This window comes from Pempheris klunzingeri, chromosome 1 (genome assembly GCF_042242105.1).
Source record: "Pempheris klunzingeri isolate RE-2024b chromosome 1, fPemKlu1.hap1, whole genome shotgun sequence".
Lineage (NCBI taxonomy): Eukaryota > Metazoa > Chordata > Actinopteri > Acropomatiformes > Pempheridae > Pempheris > Pempheris klunzingeri.
The window spans coordinates 28,964,561-28,985,618 of NC_092012.1; the positions used below are offsets into that span (position 1 = coordinate 28,964,561).

General features: G+C 39.8%; 2 protein-coding genes across 3 annotated transcripts; both read left to right on the forward strand.

Annotated features, from left to right (window-relative positions):
• Positions 1-8,709: 8,709 nt before the first annotated feature.
• snrpa1 (small nuclear ribonucleoprotein polypeptide A') lies at positions 8,710-14,725 on the forward strand. Its single transcript, XM_070835091.1, has 9 exons — positions 8,710-8,889; positions 10,209-10,356; positions 11,464-11,542; positions 11,650-11,696; positions 11,792-11,894; positions 12,216-12,295; positions 12,810-12,885; positions 13,702-13,795; positions 14,401-14,725. The coding sequence occupies exons 1-9, from the start codon at positions 8,808-8,810 to the stop codon at positions 14,610-14,612; spliced, it is 921 nt and encodes a 306-aa protein (XP_070691192.1). The 5' UTR covers positions 8,710-8,807; the 3' UTR covers positions 14,613-14,725.
• Positions 14,726-15,817: 1,092 nt separating this feature from the next.
• selenos (selenoprotein S) lies at positions 15,818-20,764 on the forward strand. Of its 2 annotated transcripts, none has more exons than XM_070829635.1 (6): positions 15,818-16,062; positions 16,765-16,896; positions 18,344-18,450; positions 18,540-18,626; positions 18,905-18,968; positions 20,188-20,764. In XM_070829635.1, exons 1-6 carry the CDS (start codon positions 15,960-15,962, stop codon positions 20,265-20,267), a joined length of 573 nt encoding a protein of 190 aa, XP_070685736.1. In that variant the 5' UTR covers positions 15,818-15,959; the 3' UTR covers positions 20,268-20,764. The 2 variants fall into 2 exon arrangements, with proteins under 2 accessions (XP_070685736.1, XP_070685744.1); XM_070829643.1 differs by having other exon boundaries at positions 16,768-16,896.
• Positions 20,765-21,058: the final 294 nt, after the last annotated feature.

A 21,058-nucleotide genomic window follows, 5' to 3' on the forward strand; every position in this document is an offset into this window, starting at 1 on the left:
TAGATGGTTACTTTCTGTATCCATATAACATACATCAATGAAGTAGAAATCACTTTTTACTCCAAAGCTGTATCTTTGTAATTATGCTCATTTGGCTTCAGATTATGGTCCACAATACAGAGCGTAATTCTTCTGAATTAATGATGTCTGTGTATCAATACACACACAGAGGTACAAGGGAACAAAATTTATTTAGCCTGTTATCGTCTGTGCCCTCCAATGTTGCTAAGCAGTATATGGTAATTTTGAAATAAATCAGATTTATAAAATGCTACTGAGCTCATTGCCCCCAAACTCAGTAATAATGTATGTCATAATAAAAGAATAGGTACCTGTTATAGAATACCTGAGAATGTGTTTAGTTAAATTTGACTTTTAAGTTTTATATATTTACATTCATTTAACAGTAGACTTTGTCTATCCCATAAAGACCAATTTCTTAATTTAAACTCTAACCAGCACCTGCAACATAATAGACCAGTGGAGATGACCCTTCAACTTAGAGCACATCATCTTGTCATTTAAATTCCAATCACCTCCAATGTATTGGTGTGGAGACAGATGGACACATGCCATTAGGAGGAAGTAGAGAAGCAAAGGTCCTGTTTTTTCAGGCTCAGAGCTTCAGGATACAGCTCTGACATTATTTAAGGTTCAAATAGAAAGCACAACAACCAAATCTGATTTACACCTGTGGGAATAATAGAACATTTGAACAAAAGACATTGTGACCAATTAAGAGTTGATATAATATAAAGCCTTAGATAAATAAAAACTTTTCACTCGAGCGATAAAAGCTAAACCTGGTCAAGGTGTGTTCAGATTGCTGAGCGATTAACACTTTTGTCTTTTGTTTTCTTATCACCAGCAGTCATCTTTAACAATAGAACTCAGCAATGACTCAACATGAATGGAAAGCAGAGATTACCTACATTCACCTCAGTTCATTATAGATCCATTAGTATTGTTTCACTGTCCACCCAAATGACATTATGTGGCTGGCTGATGTGGGTCTGCTCTATGGTGCATGGGTGTAACTGCCATCTACGCAGCAGCACTAATCAGCAATTGTGTTCTGTCATGCTATTTGAATCATGTTGCTTCATAGGAGGTTCTCTAAATCACACCCACAGCAGTACCCCATAACAATGCCTCAAACAAGAAAATATTTTTTCACTGATTCCACAATATATATAATTGGCTAAAGCTTGGTCAACATGTGGAGAGGACCTACAAGTTAAAATCTCACCTAAGGCCACAGGCAAAGGTGTGTCCTAGTGCTCACAAACACCAGCTTTCCATTGCTGCAGTTGTTAGCTGTGATATAGAAAAATCAGCACTACCTATTATACGATTTGTGATATTTGTGGTGTACAAGGAAGCTTTGGCCTGATGTGTCCACTGAAGGAAAAGTGAATCTAGAGGTCTATGTGAAAACATATATGCGCACCACAAACTGCCTGTGCAGCCAGAAGTGCTAAGCAGGATTCTTGATGTGTCTTTTGGATGCATTTGAATACATAAACACACACATTTTTCATGGGAAGGAATATGTGCATTTCAGAGGAGCTGTAGATGCACATGGACCAAAAAGAACTTGACAATAAATTTACAGAAACTTTGACCCATACGTAGGAACATTATGGAGCAAGAGGGGAAATAGCAACTCAGGCAAAGCAGTGAAGAAAAGAAAAGTTCTAATGACAATTTCACTCAATTATTTGGACCTCATATGAAATTCAGATGCCTGCAAATAACATAAAAACCCATGCCTGTGTAATTGTATTGTTAGCAATAAAATACATGATACCAAACCAAAAAGGTTAATTATCAATTAATTTTCATTATGGACTGGGAAGGGCCACACTGCTTTTTTAACCCATGATGGTAAGTGGCTTGTAAGCCAATTTTGATTCTCAACAGCAGTTTCCTTCGAGTTGTGTGCTGAAATGGGCCTAACTTGAGAGCAACCAATCTCCAGAAACCAGCCATCCATCCATCCTAGGGTTTCAGGACACCGGCACTGCATAATTAGACTGACCCAGTATCCATACCGTTTCCCTATGTTGCCGGTGACAGACAGCATGTGGCAGACAGAGCTGGCTGAAGGGACGAGGTGCTTTAGAGGCATTGGAACACGACACATTGCCATCTTCTGCCACCTCCTCACCCACAATCCACAGCCATTGTGTCATACCCAGAATCTGTAAGTGACAAGATGTGCATGTATAAAATAATAGATAATCTTTAAAAATGTACAAAATCTTCAGTGCACTTTAGTTTGAAAACAAATGTTGTGAAGGTATGGTATACTACACACAAAGTTTGGGGTTGTTGACCAGGTTCACCTGTGGTGTCATAATGGATGATTGCTCTTTTGCTCTACCTGTGCAGACTCTGAGGTCGCTACTTCTTTTTCACCTCTGACTGGTTCAGCTCTCAGAGCTGGCAGCTTTTTCAGCTGCTACTACATTGTTGCCATTTGAGAAATTTTAGTCCTGTTTTAAGATGATGACCCATTCATTCTGTCAGTGGATGGCAAAAGGGATAAGTAAGTGGGTGTGTGTTTTAGGGAGCTGATTACGTGATGAGGGGCTGGTGAGTGGACTGGGGAGCGGAGGAAAAGAGGAAGGACTACAGCAGGCCAGAGGAAAAACGACAGGGTCTGAAATGAGACCAGAGTCAGAGCTGAGAAAAAGAATGGAAGATCACAATGAAAAATATAAGAACAGACCTGAGTGGAAGCTGAACTTTTAGTCAATGACAAGATAAACATTGTCATTTTACGAAATTTCCATTGCTGGTTTCTGTTTGTATTAGTCCTATTTTCTTTTGGTTGCATAATATTGGGATTTTCTGAGTCAACCTGAAATGTGACTACAATGGTTTAAAGTGTGTTTGGACAGCGTTCACCTCCTTTAACCAACAATGATAACTAGGCTGAGACTAGTGGTTTGGGCCCAGTCACAATAAACCAGAACCTGTGGTTTAACCCTTGTATGGTGTTCGGGTCTGTGGGACCCGTTTTAATTTTTTTATCAAGTGATACGATTAATTATTTTTTCAATCTCAGACTCATTAACCTTGGCTCATATTGATGAGTCTGAGTTTGAAAAGTTATTAATCGTATAATTTTTCTTTTGATAAAGAATATGAAAACGGATGAAATCGGGCCCACAAACCCGAACACCATACAAGGGTTAACCTGGATTATTTCAAGAAATCTGAATGTATACATAATAATGGACAATCCAACAAAGACTAGTAGTGTAGGCTATACTTTTATTTAGAGTTTCATCCAAATTGCTATGTGTTCAGGTAACATGTGGTACACTCATCCTGGCTGTCAAGCTTCCTTTGACCATACAACCCTGTCTCCTACTAATTCTATTTATATACTACTAAGTTTCAACAGCAAATTCATTTTGAAAGGAATGAAATGCCTTATGGATTATGTTTTATTTAACACAAAGAATCATTGATTGAGGACTTTAGGGACCACTAGTAGGCCTGCATTCTGGGAGTGCAGTGCTCTAGTGGGGTAGTATAGTACCATGAGCTCTGTAAGATATGATGGAGCCTGACCATTAAGAGCCTTGTAGGTGAGGAGAAGGAAATTAAATTCTATTCTGGATTTTACTGGAAGCCAGTGACGAGAAGTCAGTACGGGAGAAATATGATCTCTTCCCCTCGTTCTCGTCAGTATACAAGCCGCATTCTGGACCAGCTAGAGAGTCTTCACACACTTATTGGGGCAACCTCATAGTAAGGAATTGCAATAATCCAACCTGGACTAGTTTTTCTGCATCATTCATAGACAGGATGGGCCTGATTTTAGAAATGTTATGTACATAGAAAAAGGCAGTCCTGAAACTTTATTTTATGTGGGAGTAAAGGACAAATCCTGATCAAAGATAACTCCCAGATTCCTTACAGTGGTGCTCGAGGCCAGAGTAATGCCATCCAGCGTAGTATATTTTATCAGAAAATGTGTCTTGAAGGTATTTAGGGTCAAGCACAATAACTTCAGTTTTGTCTGAATTTAACAGCAGAAAATTGCTGGTCATCCAGGACTGTATGACCTTAAGGCAGACTTGGAGCTTGGTCAACTGTTTGGATTCATCTGGCTTTATAAGTCAGAAAAAGTGATCTTTCCCCAACTTTTAAACAAAGTGCTGCTGTTGCTGAAATCTAACCACATGTAGGATTTAGTATGTGGACCCCTGTCTGTGGTGACAAAGCCCTGTGCTTTACAGACTAGCCAGAGCACCTGTGTGTAACTGTGATGTAGTTATATGAGTCATAAATAACCTATGTTTGAGTGTGTTAAAGTGCACACGCTTCCTCTGACATGAAAATAGTCATTAATCACAGTAAACCTGTTTCATCTATTGTTCAGTGTTGTCAACTGTGTGTTAGCAACACAAGGCACCTTGTCAACATTGGCAAAGTTAACTACAGCAGTCACGTCATAAGTGGTAATCAGTGACTAAGACTTAAGTGGTTAAATCCTGTCTGTGACACTCAGCCCCAAGTCCAATGGTTCCTACTCAAGACGCCTTTAAAAACAGTTACTCAACTAGGAGAAAACTTTCAAGCTTACTTTCAATTGCAGATAATTTCATTCATATTTGGTGCTTTTTTTTTTAGAGTATTAAGGGCAGGAAGATGGTGTATGGGAGACTGAGTGACAATAAACTACAGGTTAAATGTTCATGGTAATGAATCAGTGCTATTATTTTCTTTTCTCCCTGGAATAAACTTACAGTTGCCCCAAATTATAAAGACAGAGCAATACCCAAGTGAACACTGATCTTATAAGACACTTATGTTTTTATGATTTTTGGTATCTCTTTCAGACGTGCTAACAACAGGTTACATTAGGTTAGGGGCATTTGCCTTTGCATAGTTCTCAGAAGAGGGTCCATATAGATCTAATAATCTAATAATAGTACAAGAACGGAAACTGAGATTTTTTTTTTGAAAGAGAACAATATCATCTGCATATAGAGTGATTTAGTGTTCATTGATATCCTTTCTTTTAATGTTTGGTGTTAGCAAAAATGCTAACTGTTTGCTGATATGTTTGGCTACACGTCACTCACCTGTTCTTGTTAAATATTAAATTAGTGATCAAAGAATCTAAACTTGTGCATCTAATGCCCTCAAGCAGCACATTCAAGTTACACTTCAGGTGTTCGAAATAAATCTGAGAAGACTGGCAGACTGGCAATCACCAACAATTTTTGTGCATCAGGAATAAATGGCGTTTACCATTTCACAATAGACACATCCCAATGGCTTGAGGTTTTTAATGACATGTAAACGGTCAAATAGCAAGCCTGAATTAAGGCAGGGATCAACTCTACTGTAAATTGTCCAGACAAGATGAGTATTTAGCCGTGCGAGCTAACACAGGAACACTACACACTAGCCAGTTAACTACTGGAGCTAAATCTCACTGTCATATACAGTATGCAGTTGGGTAATTAAATCTATAACAATGCATCAAATTTAATAATCTGATCTGCTTTGCACCTAAAACCTTTACAGTAGTGCAAAGTAACCAGCTATGCTAGCTGTCGGAGGAATTGATGGAACATGTAACATGTAGTGGAAACACTCAAGTGAAGTACAATACTTGAGAAGATGTAGGCTGCTTAGTTTCTCTGCTGGATGTAAACATTTGGTTCTGTCTCAAGGGTGGGAGTTGTCCCTTTGTTTTATGTTGCAGTTGCTGCATGAGCAACAGTTTCCATTCAAGATAAAATAAAATACTAATAAATAAAAATATTTAGTTGTTAAGGAGGTGTGACATGGTGCTGCCATGCATCTACGTGCTTAAACTGTAAGCTTCATATCAAATACTGTATTCCTAAAATTGTATTCTACATTTTTCAACTGCACTTGCAAGACTGACCGCTTGTTCTGAAATACATAAATAATGAAAATCACAAGCATTATTTTGATCCATCCCACCAATCCAACTTCTTGAAAAACTCCAGATGACTATCTGTCCAGAATACGCACAGGCTACAAATAGGTTGATATTGACATGTGTAAGTGCACGAGCTGTTATCAGTAAGCAGCAGGTTAGACTGATAGGTCTGGGCGATGCTGGGTGCTGCTGTTTGTCTAGCAGGAGTGGTGCTGGACAGGGAGCTAAACCTGATGAGTAAAAAGCAAGATGGAAACTGATGAAAAATATAGAAAAATACAGACAGAGTACGGGAAAACAACAGCAGCATTGTGAATTCCAGTAGGCCCAGTAATAGTGTTCATGTAGGATGACTTTACATAATTTATATGTAATGTCAATATTCAGCTCTAATGCATGAAGTAGTGTGACATTCTTATAGAACAGTGGAAATTTAACTCAGACTGACGCACTTTTTTGATGGATTAAAGGTTCAGCAGTTTGCCACCAGTGTCATAATAACAGTTACCTTTGCTTCCTTGAATATTTAACTATCGCAACAATTTTACCAAAATTAACACAGATTTTGTGATCAACTGAAAAGTATGGAAGGCTGACAAATATTGTCAGTGAACAGAATCATTCACACCAGTGTTTTATTTTTTACTTAGCTTGACTAAGAGCTGTACAGCACTTTTAAATCTTATGTTTTGTAAGTGCTACATGATCTTCAGATTCTGTATCCTCGCTAATCAGAAAACTGTAATTGAGAAGTGACAAACGGTTTGACTTTGTTTGAATTAAAAAAAAAAATCTTGACCAGGGTTTGGAACTGTTCCACTGCATATATGTCACACCTTTCTGCGTGCTGCTGCCCTTTTTATTGTTTTTGCCCTACCCCTGAAATAGCATGAATCGGACACTGGTTATTTAGATTATAAGATGTAGTCAAAAGAATAAAGACAGCCATATGCGTTTTTAATTGATTTTGCAAAATAAGAAAATTGTTTTTCCTTTCCCACCAATCAAGTGATTTAACTGAGAGATTTCATCTTTTTAATCATGTTTTAGTTACTTTTTTAGTTCTTCGCCGTTTTACGTCTGTCATTCTCTAGTTTAGTAAATGATCTTTCTCAAACACCAAATCAAACATCAAATCTGTTTCACCTTTTCTTTTATATTCCTTATAGCTCCATTCACAGTAAGGCCTGAGTTGTTAGATTATTATGTTTTGGATAAAAGCTTGTGGAAAAACACAAATTAGCTATTAACTGTCAAACTATATTAAACTACCAGGCATTATCCTTAAAGTTCAAAGATCATTTTTGATTTGTCTGAGCTGTACAGCCTGAAATCCTGACATGAAGCTTTGGAGGTCAATTTAGAGCTTTGTTCTGTTTTGATGCACACAGCAAGTAAGAACTCTGCCCTCTTGTGTGTGTGTGTGTGTGTGACACACACCTCAGATTTAGTGTGACTCATGTCAAGTCATACTTCACTATTTATCCCATTTGCCAAAATTCTGCCAAAAACTACCAAAACATACAAAGTAAACTACTCTACTGTTGGTTAGTTAGAGTCTGCTGTAGTGTGGCATTTTATTAGTAGGCTATACTTTCAGTCACAATGTGTTGTGCCTGTAAGATTTTTACTTTACCATTACAAGACAGCGCACGCTGACAAACAGAGGAAAGTGGTTGGATAGATGGATGGATGGGTGGATGATTGAACGTGACTGCAAAGATTTCACAGGTAAAATTTAGTTTTTTAACAAAATGTTGAGTTTTAATATGCACGTGTTGGTGACAGAAATATGTACTTAAGTCAGTTCATGTTTTAGATCAGGGGTGCCCAATACGTCGATCGCGATCTACTGGTCGATCGCGAAGGTGGTGCGGGTAAATCGTGTGACATTAAAAAAAAAAAGAAAAAAGAAAATGAATGACTCTATGTATCTTCCCTATGGCTTTTGCGACTTGATTGACGTACAGGATGGCCAGTCTGAGATCTCTTCTCTGCTACGGGTCGCGGGCAGGGACATGCGCGGTCAAAATGCGCTAGGTACTGCAAAACTCCAGCGAGCAAAGTGAACTGGTTAGCCTTCCAATTTATATCTACTAAAGAAGGGATATTCTGGGATGGGGAATAGGATAGGAAGGGATATTTGACTCCATTCAGTGCAAGTCATCAGAGTAAGGTAGTGACCATAAATGTATTGAATGTTCCAGTTAGTCTTGTCACTTGTGTGCAATATTATAATATATTGTGTGCATCACTGTTTGCCACCTATGTGCATTACTGCTGTCAATTTTTAGGTGTAATACCAAGGGTTACATTAGTGTATACACCAACATATATCGTATATATAAAGTATACTCAGTATATATATAAATAAATATATTTTTAATGTAGGTAGATCATTTTGACCTGATCATTTTAAAAGTAGCTCGCAAGCCGAAAAAGTGTGGGCACCCCTGTTTTAGATGTTTCTCTCTGATTCAAGTGAATGGATCATCAGGCCTCTGCAGAAGCTTGATAATGAGTAGATCATTTGAACACTGGCTTTAAATATCAAAAATAGATGCACAAACACACTCACATGGCCAAGATTATTATTATTATCATTATTATTATCATCTACATATATAGATATAAGTGAGAGGGACCTCAAACTTGCCCTCCTGTCAGCCTTGTTAAACAGTGTGATGTGTTATTGTCCTCCGGCCGCTCGGGGGCGTTACGACAAAATAAAGCCAGTGTTTTTTTCACCACACAGCGATTGAAACCTTTGTTCCGGGCGGGCAGCAGCAGCGTGTTTGGAGTGGTGCACTCAGAAGGTTCTTTAATTCAGAAATAATAAAAGAGGGTAACCTCTATTCTTGGCCTCGACATGGTGAAATTGTCTGCAGAGCTAATTGAGCAGGCTGCTCAATATACCAACCCCGTGAGAGACAGAGAGCTGGATTTACGAGGTCGGTTAAACTTCTTCACCACTACGTATTCGTTGGATGTGTTAAGTTATCGTTAGCTTACTGAGGCTTTCCGCGGGCCTCAAGCCCAAATTGGGTCAAAACGTGATAAATTAGTGTGTGAACTCCACGATATGAACAGCAAAACATCCTTTACATGGGCCTACGTTATAACTGTTTTACTGTGTAGCTAGTTAGCTGTTAGCTATGACAGAACGCTCAAGTAACGCAACTACCAAAATCAGTGTTTGTATTATCAGCAGCTTTGAGAATGAAGTTAAAGTGACACGAAGACACAAGTGAGCGGAAGACTTGGTGACCTTAGTGGAAACAGTCGTACTATTTTCTAAAGTTTTCAGTGTGACTTTCTCATAGCTAGCCTAGCCTAGCTTGCATAGACAGCTAACATGGCTTCCGGAGACAGTGAGGGAGGGGGAAGCTCAATTATTTTATTAAAATAACCTTTATTTTTGATCATGTTGACTTTTACAACAACTTTACATTAGTATCGGGACAGTAATTTAACATTGTGCTTAAATGTAAGATTCCATGTTGTGGTGTATTCAATTCAACACGTTCTTAACAGTAAAATGTCACCAATGAATTATACCATTGTGTTCTTCGGTTTCTTTCATCAGAAATAAAAGTCCTATTAGAACAGGCCACAGCCCCCAGAGAAACATGATGACAGGCTTCTCACAAGCCTGAATGGGGCATCTACTGTGTACACTGTGTATATCCTTATTTGAAGCTTCTCTGGCAGTGGTAATGACAACAAAACAACTCCTACTAATCATAGAATGGCCGTGGATGGAATTTGGCTTTTTTCGTTTCTTCTAAATGCTTTTACAATATTGACAGTCCCAAATAACAGACAGGTTTATTCCAGTCCTCGCAGAAATAGAGCTAATAGTCTCGACAAATTTGATAAGATTGCGGCAAATCTAGTTTTTGATGAAACCCTTTTCTAGCAAGCATTTGAAATTATTTCAAGTAAAGGTAACTCAAAATAATGACACCATGTAAAGGACATGATGTTGGAGCATAGGAAAAACATATTTTCCTATTGATTGGAATATTGTTATTCCAGAGGGAATTGGTTTACAGGAACATTGGGGGAAACTACAGAGGAATTCCTCTTGTGTTAACCAAAACCCCTCTGTTGAAAAGCTGACTGACCAATAATGTCTCATATTAAGTGTCTCTGTCAGTCACTTTATGTGTCATCTATGGCATCCTGATCTCTGTGGGGGAAAAAAATGATGATTTTTCAAGGCCTAGAAAAAGTTCCTAATCAACCTTCATATTTGTTCATCTCACAGGTTATAAAATTCCAGTGCTTGAAAATCTTGGCGCTACTCTGGACCAGTTTGACACCATCGACTTCTCTGATAATGAAGTCAGAAAACTGGACGGCTTCCCTCTGCTCAAAAGACTGAAAACGTTGCTAATGAACAACAACAGGATTTGGTAAGTTATCGTTGCAACTCCTTCCAATGTCCAAAAAAATGCAATATGATGTTCCAGTTAAGAAAAATCCTGCTGCTGTATGCACAGATTAACCAAGGAGCTACTATAATTCATATGCATTATATTCATGTGTGATGTTTCTTAAAGCCAAAGCGGCCTGCATGCTTTATAAGTTTGCCAGCTCCAACAGACCTGATTCAAATGAATGGGTCGTTGTCAGGCTTCTGCAGAGCTTGATGACAATCTGGTCATTTGAGACAGGTTTGATCCAAAACATGCAAGGTAGTGGGCCCCCAGTAGCAGAAGCTATGGTATTATGGTGGGTTTAATTTATACTGGCTAGTCAACACATTTCATCCATCTATGGAGACTTTCGGATCGATCTAATTTGCTCTTATTACATCTTGTCAGCTCTGTAGTGTACTGTGAAATTAAGGATTTCTGAGTATTTTAAGTAAATGTTGCTGTCGTACGTAGCTAATTTTACCGTAGCGAGGTTAAGAATACAGAACTTTTATCTGTAATGGAGTATTTTCATAGTGGACTTAAGTTTCCCACCATTTAATACAAAAGATATTTGTTGATGTTGCTCATGATCCATAGAACGCTTACTTTGCTCTTTAACCTTAGCCCTCTAGCTGACAGTTGTGAGGCTTACATGATAACATGGAGGCTCTGTGGTCTGAACCCAGATAACAAACTCTACTCCACAGTGTCAAAGGCAGCGCATATGAGATCCGTTTTATCATTCACAATAAAGCCCCAGACACACATGTTATAATATACATAACTGTTTACCCAGAGCCTCTGCTAATAAACTAAGTAACAGCTCCCACACTTCAAGCTTAATGTATTTGGTGTCTGAAAGTTGCTAATTGCTTAAAGTTGCATAGTTGAAAAATTATATATTTTTTGGATTATTATTGATTATTGATTGCATACCCCCTTTTTTTTTTTTTTTTTTTTTTTTTTTTTTTTTTTTTTTAGACAGGAGCTGATAATGGTTTATATGCGAGCTATGATGTCACACTGTCTTAATGGAGACGGTTTAAACTGGTCATAGTGCACATGGCTGCATGCTTGTAACCCTCTGAACTGTTTCTCCAGTCGCATAGGTGAGAATCTGGAACAATCTCTGCCAAGTTTGACAGAACTGGTTCTCACAAACAACAACATTCAGGAGCTGGTGAGTGCATTTCAACAGCTGTCTGTGCAAGAGAACCGTCTCAGTGTTATAGATTAATATTTCTTAATAAATGGTGAATACAAGTTTGTGATTGTTTTCATGCGTAGGGTGACTTGGACCCTCTGGCCTCAGTAAAGACACTGACCCTTCTCAGGTATGAATACCCATGCTCTACATAAATAGGTTATTGATCCTTCTTGTGTGCTGCTGAATTATGATCATACATGTTTGTAATAACTGAATTTCCAGCTTGTTAAGGAACCCAGTGACAAACAAGAAGCATTACAGGCTCTATGTCATCAACAAAATCCCACAGATCCGTGTGCTTGACTTCCAGAAGGTAAAGCTCAAGGTAAGTGCAAGTGAGCGGGTACTTTTGAACCTCTGCAGTATTCAACACCTGGCATGTGGTGTTAGTCATGCATCATATGTATTGGAGATGGAAGCTAAAACAGTAGTATGGCATTACAGTGGCAGATTTACATTTTAAGCTTTACAGTGGTTGTTAACAATGTGTTAAACTCTTCCACCCTGGAGTTAACATCCTGTTGAATGTCCAAAGGAGTTCTGGTGGATTTTTTTGCATTTTCCTGCCTGGCCTTGCCCCCATTTAGATGAAGCTCTTCCTGTGATTAATGCGGGTTTTCACTTTGACTGTGTGATATCGCCATAGGAACGCCAGGAAGCAGAGAAAATGTTCAAAGGCAAACGAGGTGCTCAGCTTGCAAAGGATATTGCCAGGAAAACGAAAACGTAAGATTGAAAGTCCATGTTAGACAGCAGCTCCTCAGAATCACTGGATCCTGGCTGCTGGAACGGGTTAAATGCTAAAAAAAACAAAAACACACCAGCACCACCTGTCATGTACAGTAGATCTGTACAGCAGAATACACATGGTGATTGGCATATTTCTTATCTATGTGCTGTTAAGATCCCAAAACTTTAAAATCAGATTTACATTTTTGTAGTGTTTCACAGTGTAAGGGAATTCTTTTAAAAATCTGGGATCTGCACCAAAAGCTAATCACTTGATCCTTGTTTCAGTAAATGTGAGCAAAAACATACCTTCCATAGAGGAGGTCATAAATCTGATTAAACCTGAAGCCAGAAACACTCCTCCGTGTTGCTCAGGACTGCTGTCTGTGGACAATGTATCTGCTTATTAGACTCAAGAAAAGATACTACACATGAGATTGACTACACTGGTTGAGAGGTCAGAGAAGCCCATGCGCGTCCACCTTGTCTAAGTGATGTGCGTTCCTTTCAGATTCACTCCCGGAGTGGCAGCCCAGCCGGAGAAGAAGAGGACGGGGCCGTCTCAGGCTGATGTGGAAGCAATCAAGGTTCACTTGTTGACGTTGTGCTATTGGGTCTTGTAGTTCTATCATCCAAAATGTGAAATATGTGCACGTTTGCCACTTGAAGCTTCTGTTCGGGACACATTAATGTCCATTTCAATCACATTTTAGTCATCCTCAGAATGTGGAGGTGACTCGAGCCTTCTATGCTTGCCATGGAAATCGATTTTCAAAACAGTATTTGAATGCTGCATTCAAATGAATGGATTAAAGTACAAAATTAGAGGTGAAGAGTACAGAATGGAAAGGCTAAAGTCTATTTCCTTTGATTGTACTTGACTACAGTACATGTACTTAATTACTTCCCACCCTTAGTACTGTATATCATACACAAAACCCATATTTCCTTCTCTGCTGGTTTTATTTTGAAACTCTTGACTAGATGTTCATAGCTGTACTGTGTGTAACTGACAGTCGTGTCAGTCACTTCCTCCCATAATCCAAAGACACGCAGGTTAGGTTTAATAGGAAAATTGCTCGTCTCGTGAGTGTGAATGCTCCTCTGTCTCTCTCTCTGATTAACTGGCGACTAGTCCAGGGTGTACCCCACCTATTGCCCAATGTCCTCTCCTCCTCGAAGTGGAGAGAGAGAGCAGGTGACTGCTATGAGTTCAGTCGAAAACACCGCTCCACTGGGTTGTGTAATTACGACTTTGTGACGTTTCTTAAAGTTCTGATGCAGTGGTGGTGACATTTTGGTGCAGCGGGCTTCCCCTCCAACATGTCTGTAACTGAAACTCTTGGAATACAATTTGTCGGAGCATTTTAGCTGATATTTACATGAGTGTGTTTGCATTTCAGAACGCCATCGCTAATGCTTCATCGTTGGCAGAGGTGGAGAGGTTGAAAGGAATGCTGCAGGCCGGTCAGATCCCAGGCAGAGATCTCAGACAAGGTCAGTGCTGACCAAACACTCCTCCAGAACTCCACTAATACTGTAGAACATGGGGGGGGGGGTTACTCCTGTTATGGCATGGCATGGCATTATTATTCAGGAGTTGTAAGAAAATTGCATACTGAGGCAGCTCTATTGCCAGCCAATCACAGCAGTAGATTCTGAATGGTAATTAGTAGTAGTTTTTAACCTACCTTATTATAAAAAGCTGAACTAATAATATATCCCACTAACAAGTACTGTGTGTATCCAAAGGCTGAATGTCTTCTTCCTGTGTGCCACAGAGCTCCCTTGTTCAGACGATACACACATCAGTGAGCCACGCTATTGCACTGGGTGGCTTGCTGCTTCATTACCATGAACACACACTGTAGTTTATTTTGACTCAGTCCCACATACACCATCTTGCTGCTCCAAATACTCACTAGAGCACCATGATGGTGCATTAATCTGCTGCTGACAATAAGAAATGCAACAAACATCACCTCCTGTTTTGAGTAACTTGAGCTGAAAACTAGTGTCCAGCTGCTTCAGTAGGAGGAGCCGGTGGGCTCGGGGCTGACAGACGGCCATGGATTGATGCATATATTCATTTATTAAATCAGGTCCAGCTGGGATGGTGGAGGAGGAGGAGGAAGAGGAGGAGGAGGAAGAGGCTGAGGAGGGTGAAGAGGGTGACACTGCACAGATGGAGTCACATGTGGATGGAGGTGCTGGAGAGGAGATGAATGAGGGAGATCAAGAAGAAGAAGAAGAAGAGGAGGAGGAGGAGGATAATGAGAGCATGGATGTAGAGCCACATGTTAATGGCTCATGAGTACCCTGAAAGTCTCTTTGTTTTTTTTATGTTGTAGATTTCTTGTGTTGATATACATTTATCAGGGCGGTTTATGTTTTGTAAAATGACTTACATTAAACTGATTTCTTATATTGCTGTGTGGGACCAATTTCTTGTAGGGGTCAGCTGATATTCCCAGCTGAGTGCAGGCCATCTGAAATGTCTGTTTTGAAAGGGTGTTTCCCCTCAGTAGAGTTCGACGACTCAAGAGAAGGAATAAAAATGATAAAAGCCAGGATATCCTGTCTTTCAGCTTGGTAGAACACTTGAGCATTGGTTCCCATAAAGCAACTAATGATATTATTCCGTTTCATACTTAAATTTGGTAAATGCACACGTTTGAAAGCCTGCATACCAGTATGTGGTTTTCTCTTACACACTTGTGTCACTGACATTATTTTCAGACACAGCAGAGATGTCTGTTTTCATAGGCTGAACAATACACCACATTATGAATACTGACTTAATCCATATCTGTATGGATGTTTTTGAGGGTCATTATTTGTAGAGGCCGGTCATTTGCATATTATGTTATTAAATTTACTTTCTGCAGTGGTTTCAATCAGCTTCATGGTCCATGTTCACACACATAAAGTCCAGTTTCTAGTAGCTGTCAGTGTGCATGTTACAAATAGGAGAAAAAAGGGGGCATATCCGGGGCAGCCTGTGTCATTACAATGTGCAGTAATAGAGCAGGAGTGCTGGAATAAGTGCTGAATGGATAATTCGATAAATGTCTGGTTCTTGGGTTCAGCAGCTCCTCATTCTGATTATTTGTGAACCCAGACGTGACTGCTGCATATAAAAATGCTCTTTCTTGCATGCAACAGCTGTGGTTCAGTTTGTTTTGTGCAGGTTCAACAGTCCATCATCATGTTTGCCCATCTTTGCCCAGTCCCATGCCAGATCCCTCACTGTCTCAGTCCTGCCATAACAGCTACTGCCCCTAAATAACAATGCTCTTTCTGTGCACCATATTGTAAAGCGAAGTAGCGACGTCCATTTAGAACAGCACCACAAACTGCATCCTCTAAAATGATTACAAAGTTGAATCAACAATACCTCAACAAAACACTTTGAACTGAAACCAGACGTCGCTTTAACAATTCTATGGTTTCCCACGGCCGCAAACGCAGCACGAGGCCACGTCATCCTAATGCTACTGTCTCTGTTGGCTAGCATTAGCAACTGTAGCAAAGATGGTAGACAGAGGAGGGAGTTCCGTCCACGGCGAGTAACTTCACAGCCGAGAACATTTGCTGCTCATCACCGTACAGGTTTCGTGGGTTCCGTGTCCTCAGCTGACCGCGTTTATCTTAGTTCGATATGGAAGAAGTGGAGATTACAGACGTCGACGACGACCACTTCCCTTATCAGACGCAGAAGGAGCCTCCGAAGAACCAGGATCTGACTTCCTTGAGCTTCGCAGGTAACTTGACATGATAACAACTTATTTAATGTTAGCAAACTTATTACTTCTCATTTGACACGAAACAATAGTGTTAGTAACAGTTAACGATAGCATGCTAGTAGTTAGCATTAGCTCTGTCTGTGTTCAATTAACGTGACTCTCCATCAATACACCGCAGTTGTCAGTAGAAGTACTTTGTTCCTGAAGATGATTTTCTGGGAAATGTGGTAATTTCTGTCAATTCTGTAGTCGTTGCAGTGAGAAATATGGTTGTGTTTTCATAGCAGGCTACAGGTGCAGGTGTGTGTGTGTGTGTGTGTGTGTGTGTGTGTGTGTGTTTTCGTTCTCGGATCCGACAGAAACGCTGTCTCATTTTGCCTGCACTGCTGTTGTATGTACAGCTAAATGACAATAAAGTTTGATCTGATTTGATTTGAATCTTCAATAAAATCAGTATCTCTATACGAAATAACAGACACGGTGTCTGTGATCATGATGAGTGAAATCATCTCCACTCATGTAAACAAAAGAGCCACAAAGCCTCTTTAATCTATTTCCTCTTATGTTAATCAATATTTTCCTTCGATCTTAGTTTGATTCTTATTAACGTGATCTGGATCATTAACCCTTTAATTGTAAATATGTCTTTAAGTTGAATGACATAAAAAGTTGTCTTAAAACACCAGAATGTGTAAAGTGATTGTTCCTGCCCCCCCACAGTAGGAGAGCTTCTGTCCCAGTATGGATGGTACCTGCTGGCTGTGACTGTGCTGGTCTACCTGCTCATCCAGCACCTAAGCAGGAGGAGATCCAGCCAGAGCAACGGCAGCCCACCCCCACAAACAGTGCAAGGTCAGCCCCAGCACCGTACCTGCACACCTGTGTATATACCTGGTACAAAGACGGAAGCTTAAGGTCAGATCCATGAGTCCATGATAGGGCTGCAACCTCGGATTAACCTGCTGGTTATGATCTTAATGAATCGATTAGTTCTGTCTGTAAAATGTCAGAAAATGGTGAAAAATGTCTATCTGTGTTTCCTGAAGTCCAAAGTGATTTCTTCAAATGTCTTGTTTTGTCTAAAGCTCAAATATATTCAGTTTACTGTCTCAGAGGAAGAAAGAAACTATATATATATATATGTATGTATGTATATGTGTGTGTGTGTGTGTGTGTGTGTGTGTGTGTGTGTATATATATATATGTGTGTGTATATACATATGTATGTGTATATATATGTGTGTGTGTGTGTATGTGTGTATATATATATATATATATATATATATGTTCATTCATTCGAGAAGCTGGAATCAGAGAATGTGGACCTTTTTTAAAATGAATTTCTCAAACTGATTATTGGATCAAAATAGTTTTATTTGATAGTTGACAGCTAGTTGATTAACTTTTGGAGCTCTAGTCAATGGAATCAGGCAGAATTCCATATTAAGGCACAGTATTGGGGGAAAAAATATCACTACAATGTATTTGTTTTTATAATAGCTCAAAAAAACGTCTTATTAGACATATGCAGATGTTAACCAACATAGCATTAGTTAGAAAGATGTAGTTCCTGTAAACTGCTTATTGGATTATCCAAAGTTTCTGAAAGAGATGTGTGACTGTTGTCCTGACCTGGCCGTCACTCACTCACTCCAAACATTTAATTTTTGTGTCAAAAACAAATGAATTAATTTTCATTCAGTGTCAGTATGAGCTCGTCACTGCCACCAAAACAAAATACCGCCGGCTAAGTCAAGGATGACAAATGTCTGATTATGTGAGTCAGTATGACAGAAGACACTAGTGACTGGTCTGTCCCCTATTCACACTAAATGTTTTTTGTGCAACAGTGATGTAAAACAGGACGTTTAGAGAAGAACACGTAAATGTTGATCCACTTTCACACATCATTGGCCATCTAAACACTCCAGTCTACCCCATTCTGTATCTGGGGTAATGGTTGTCTCTGTCTCTGTGTCCTCCTCTCCCCCTGACCCAGCACACCACACACACTGCAGTATGTTTTCCATCTCTGCTCTATATGAGCAGCCTGTTCTCTGATGTCTGCCTGCTCCACGTACATGAGCCGTGTTGCTTATGTAAGACTTCATCATATGTGTGTAAATGGGTTTTTGAGAGATGATGAAATGCTGAGAAGTTGCACCACAGTAAAAATAAGGGATGATCAGGTCACGAAATTAAATAAAATTCTCCTATTATTAAGCATCTTATGACATTGCAATTTGCTGCTTATCAATGAGGGCTAAATGTCATGCTCAGGCTTTTGTTTTTTATAAAGATGCTGCATCAGTGGCGAGAAAACAGGAGGCCATGGAAGCATCTCGGCAAAGGATGCAAGAGGAGCTCGATGCCAAAGCCGCCATCTTCAGAGAGAAACAGCAACAGGTGCAGTAGTGAAACAAAAAAAAGGAAAGATGAGCGACTGTCCGCGATGTCGGGCCTGAACTGAATTTGCGACGTCTTTTTGTGAGCAGCAAGAAGAAGAGAAGAGGAGGCAGAAAATAGAGATGTGGGAGAGCATGCAACAGGGAAAGAGTTACAAAGGAACTGCAGGCTCTCAAGTGAGTTTCAAGTTGAATCATCTGTCACAGTAAATCTGAGGCCTTGTTCACTATGGTGGAATGATTGATGATGGAAAATGATTCATGATTTATTTCACAGGAGACCAAAACAACATCTATCTATCTTATCCCTGCAATCAGGCGACTACTTGTGTATAAAATAGTGATCTGGTCAAAGTTTGTAGTGGCTGTTAACTAAGGCTAACCACTCGCACACACATGCACGGTCATGACCTGAGTCCCTCACTGTAGCATCTGATTGGTTCCTATCACTGCAGACCACTGAAGAGGCCGGCTCCTCAACAACGGCGCTGAAACCAAAGAAGCCACTCCGCAGCGCGGGTATGTATTCACAGGAGCTGAGCCGCCGTCGGCACACAGTAACGCTTTGAATACTCAGTGGGGAGGAGAGAGGTTAGCATAGCTTAGCTTTTTCATCCAGGAGATCAGGGTTCAAATCCTGTGTGAAACCAGCTGTTAAAATAGATTACTATTATGTATCTATGTGTAGACTTTCATTATTATCAGTTTTCATTTGCAGTTGGTTAGGTTTGGGTTAAAGTACAATATAGAAGGCAGGGTACAACACAACTCTTTCCAACATATGCCTGGGTGTAAATAGCCACATTAGATATTTACACTCCTACTGACACCCGGGTGTAAATAGCATTTGCCTCAGTGATGCTAGTTCCTGCCTTATTTTTTTCTGCAGTTTTTCAATTTTAAAAACATGTGACATGCCCTTTCATCTGCACAAAGTAACAATGGAATTTAAATGTCAGTTTCAGTTTAGTTGATTTATTTGAATGGGACTGTGTACAATGACAGCAGAAAGTGCTGGGCAGAGCAAAACAGAGTTTGGTTTTAGATATAAATCCCATATGAAAACAATATTCTGGCAATTACAATAAGATACACTGTATTAACATAAAGACAACGTTTGTGAGCAGAATTGCTACTGCTCTGTAGCACAGCATCGTAGCTACAATTAGGTTGGAAAAGGTAAAAAGTAAACCTCACGCAATTGGAATTATAGCTTGACATAATATTACCATTCATATTAATGTTTACACCACTTACCTCACGGGGCACAGCAAAACAAGGTCTGACCAACATGGCGCCTTGCATTGACCCATAGACTGTATAAACCCTAAACCTGCAGTCTTTCTAATGGCCGGCAGGGGGCAACTAACTCTGCTATGTGCAAAAGGAAGTCCAATTGTATGGAAGTCTATGAGAAAATGAGCCAATTTCTCACTTGATTTATTAACTCAGCAAACATTTTCCTGATGAGTCTTCAACACCGCAGGATGTTCATTTAGTTAATTATGGACTCATTTAGAGGAAAATGGAGCATAAAGCAGGGTATAGATAAGGGCGGGACAACTTGTGAGTAACCAATCAGAGGTTGTGTTTTATGAGCCAAAACACACATCTGCATCACTTCCATGGCGGAGGTGTACATTCCTGCTGTGTAGCTCTAAGTTGGATCGGTCGGCAGTCCTCGCGGTGTGTGTCCCATAGCAGCTGTCTGCATTCTGCTCTTCTGTGTGCGTTTCAGACTACAATCCCCTGACTGGACAGGGAGGAGGCTCCTGCGCCTGGAGACCTGGCAGGAGAGGGCCGTCATCTGGTGGATGAGGTTAAAGAACGTCGGAGACTCTGGTCCTTGTGACCTTTGACCTCTGACACCCTGATGAGCACACTGGCTGATTGAATCAAGCTGACAATGTCACAAAGTCCCCAATATCATTTTTCCATTCATCATTAATAGCATACAGCTGTTTTCCTGTTTGATTTCCCATGTAGTCTCTAATCTGTCTGTGCTAAGCATCAGAGATGATGTGATTATCGTGAGTCATGCTTTTAGGGGGTAAATTGACGGCTTGTTATGACGCCTTTCCTGTAAACGGTACATAACCAGTAGGATTGGCTGATGAATTTTACAGTCACTGTGTTTTTGTGTTTATTTCTGATGTATTTTATTATTTCAATCAATAGACCTGATGAACCACGGTCAGTCACAATAACAGTAGTGTGAAAATACAAATTCAGACATTTAGATCTATCAAAATATAACAAGGGTATATCTGTACTGTTGCACACATTTTTATGCAATAAAGATTCGGCCACCGGGAGTTTGTATTTGTCCAGCTGTGAATCCTCGAGCACCTGAAGGTGCTTGCTGCTTTTCTAAACACTTCCTATATTCATAGAGACATCCACGAACAAATGACATCCATCCAACATCAATGTGTGTATTTCTGTCCTCCTAAAATATTTGTAAAGGTGATTTTTCTTAAAATCTCGCGTCGTTCAGATCGCTGTGTTTTTTTTGGCGTGCTGCCATCACCTGAAACCGTTGGCAGGAAGCAAACTTAAAAGACTGCTCCGCACTAGTAGTCAAATATTCCACAGGATAACTTATAATA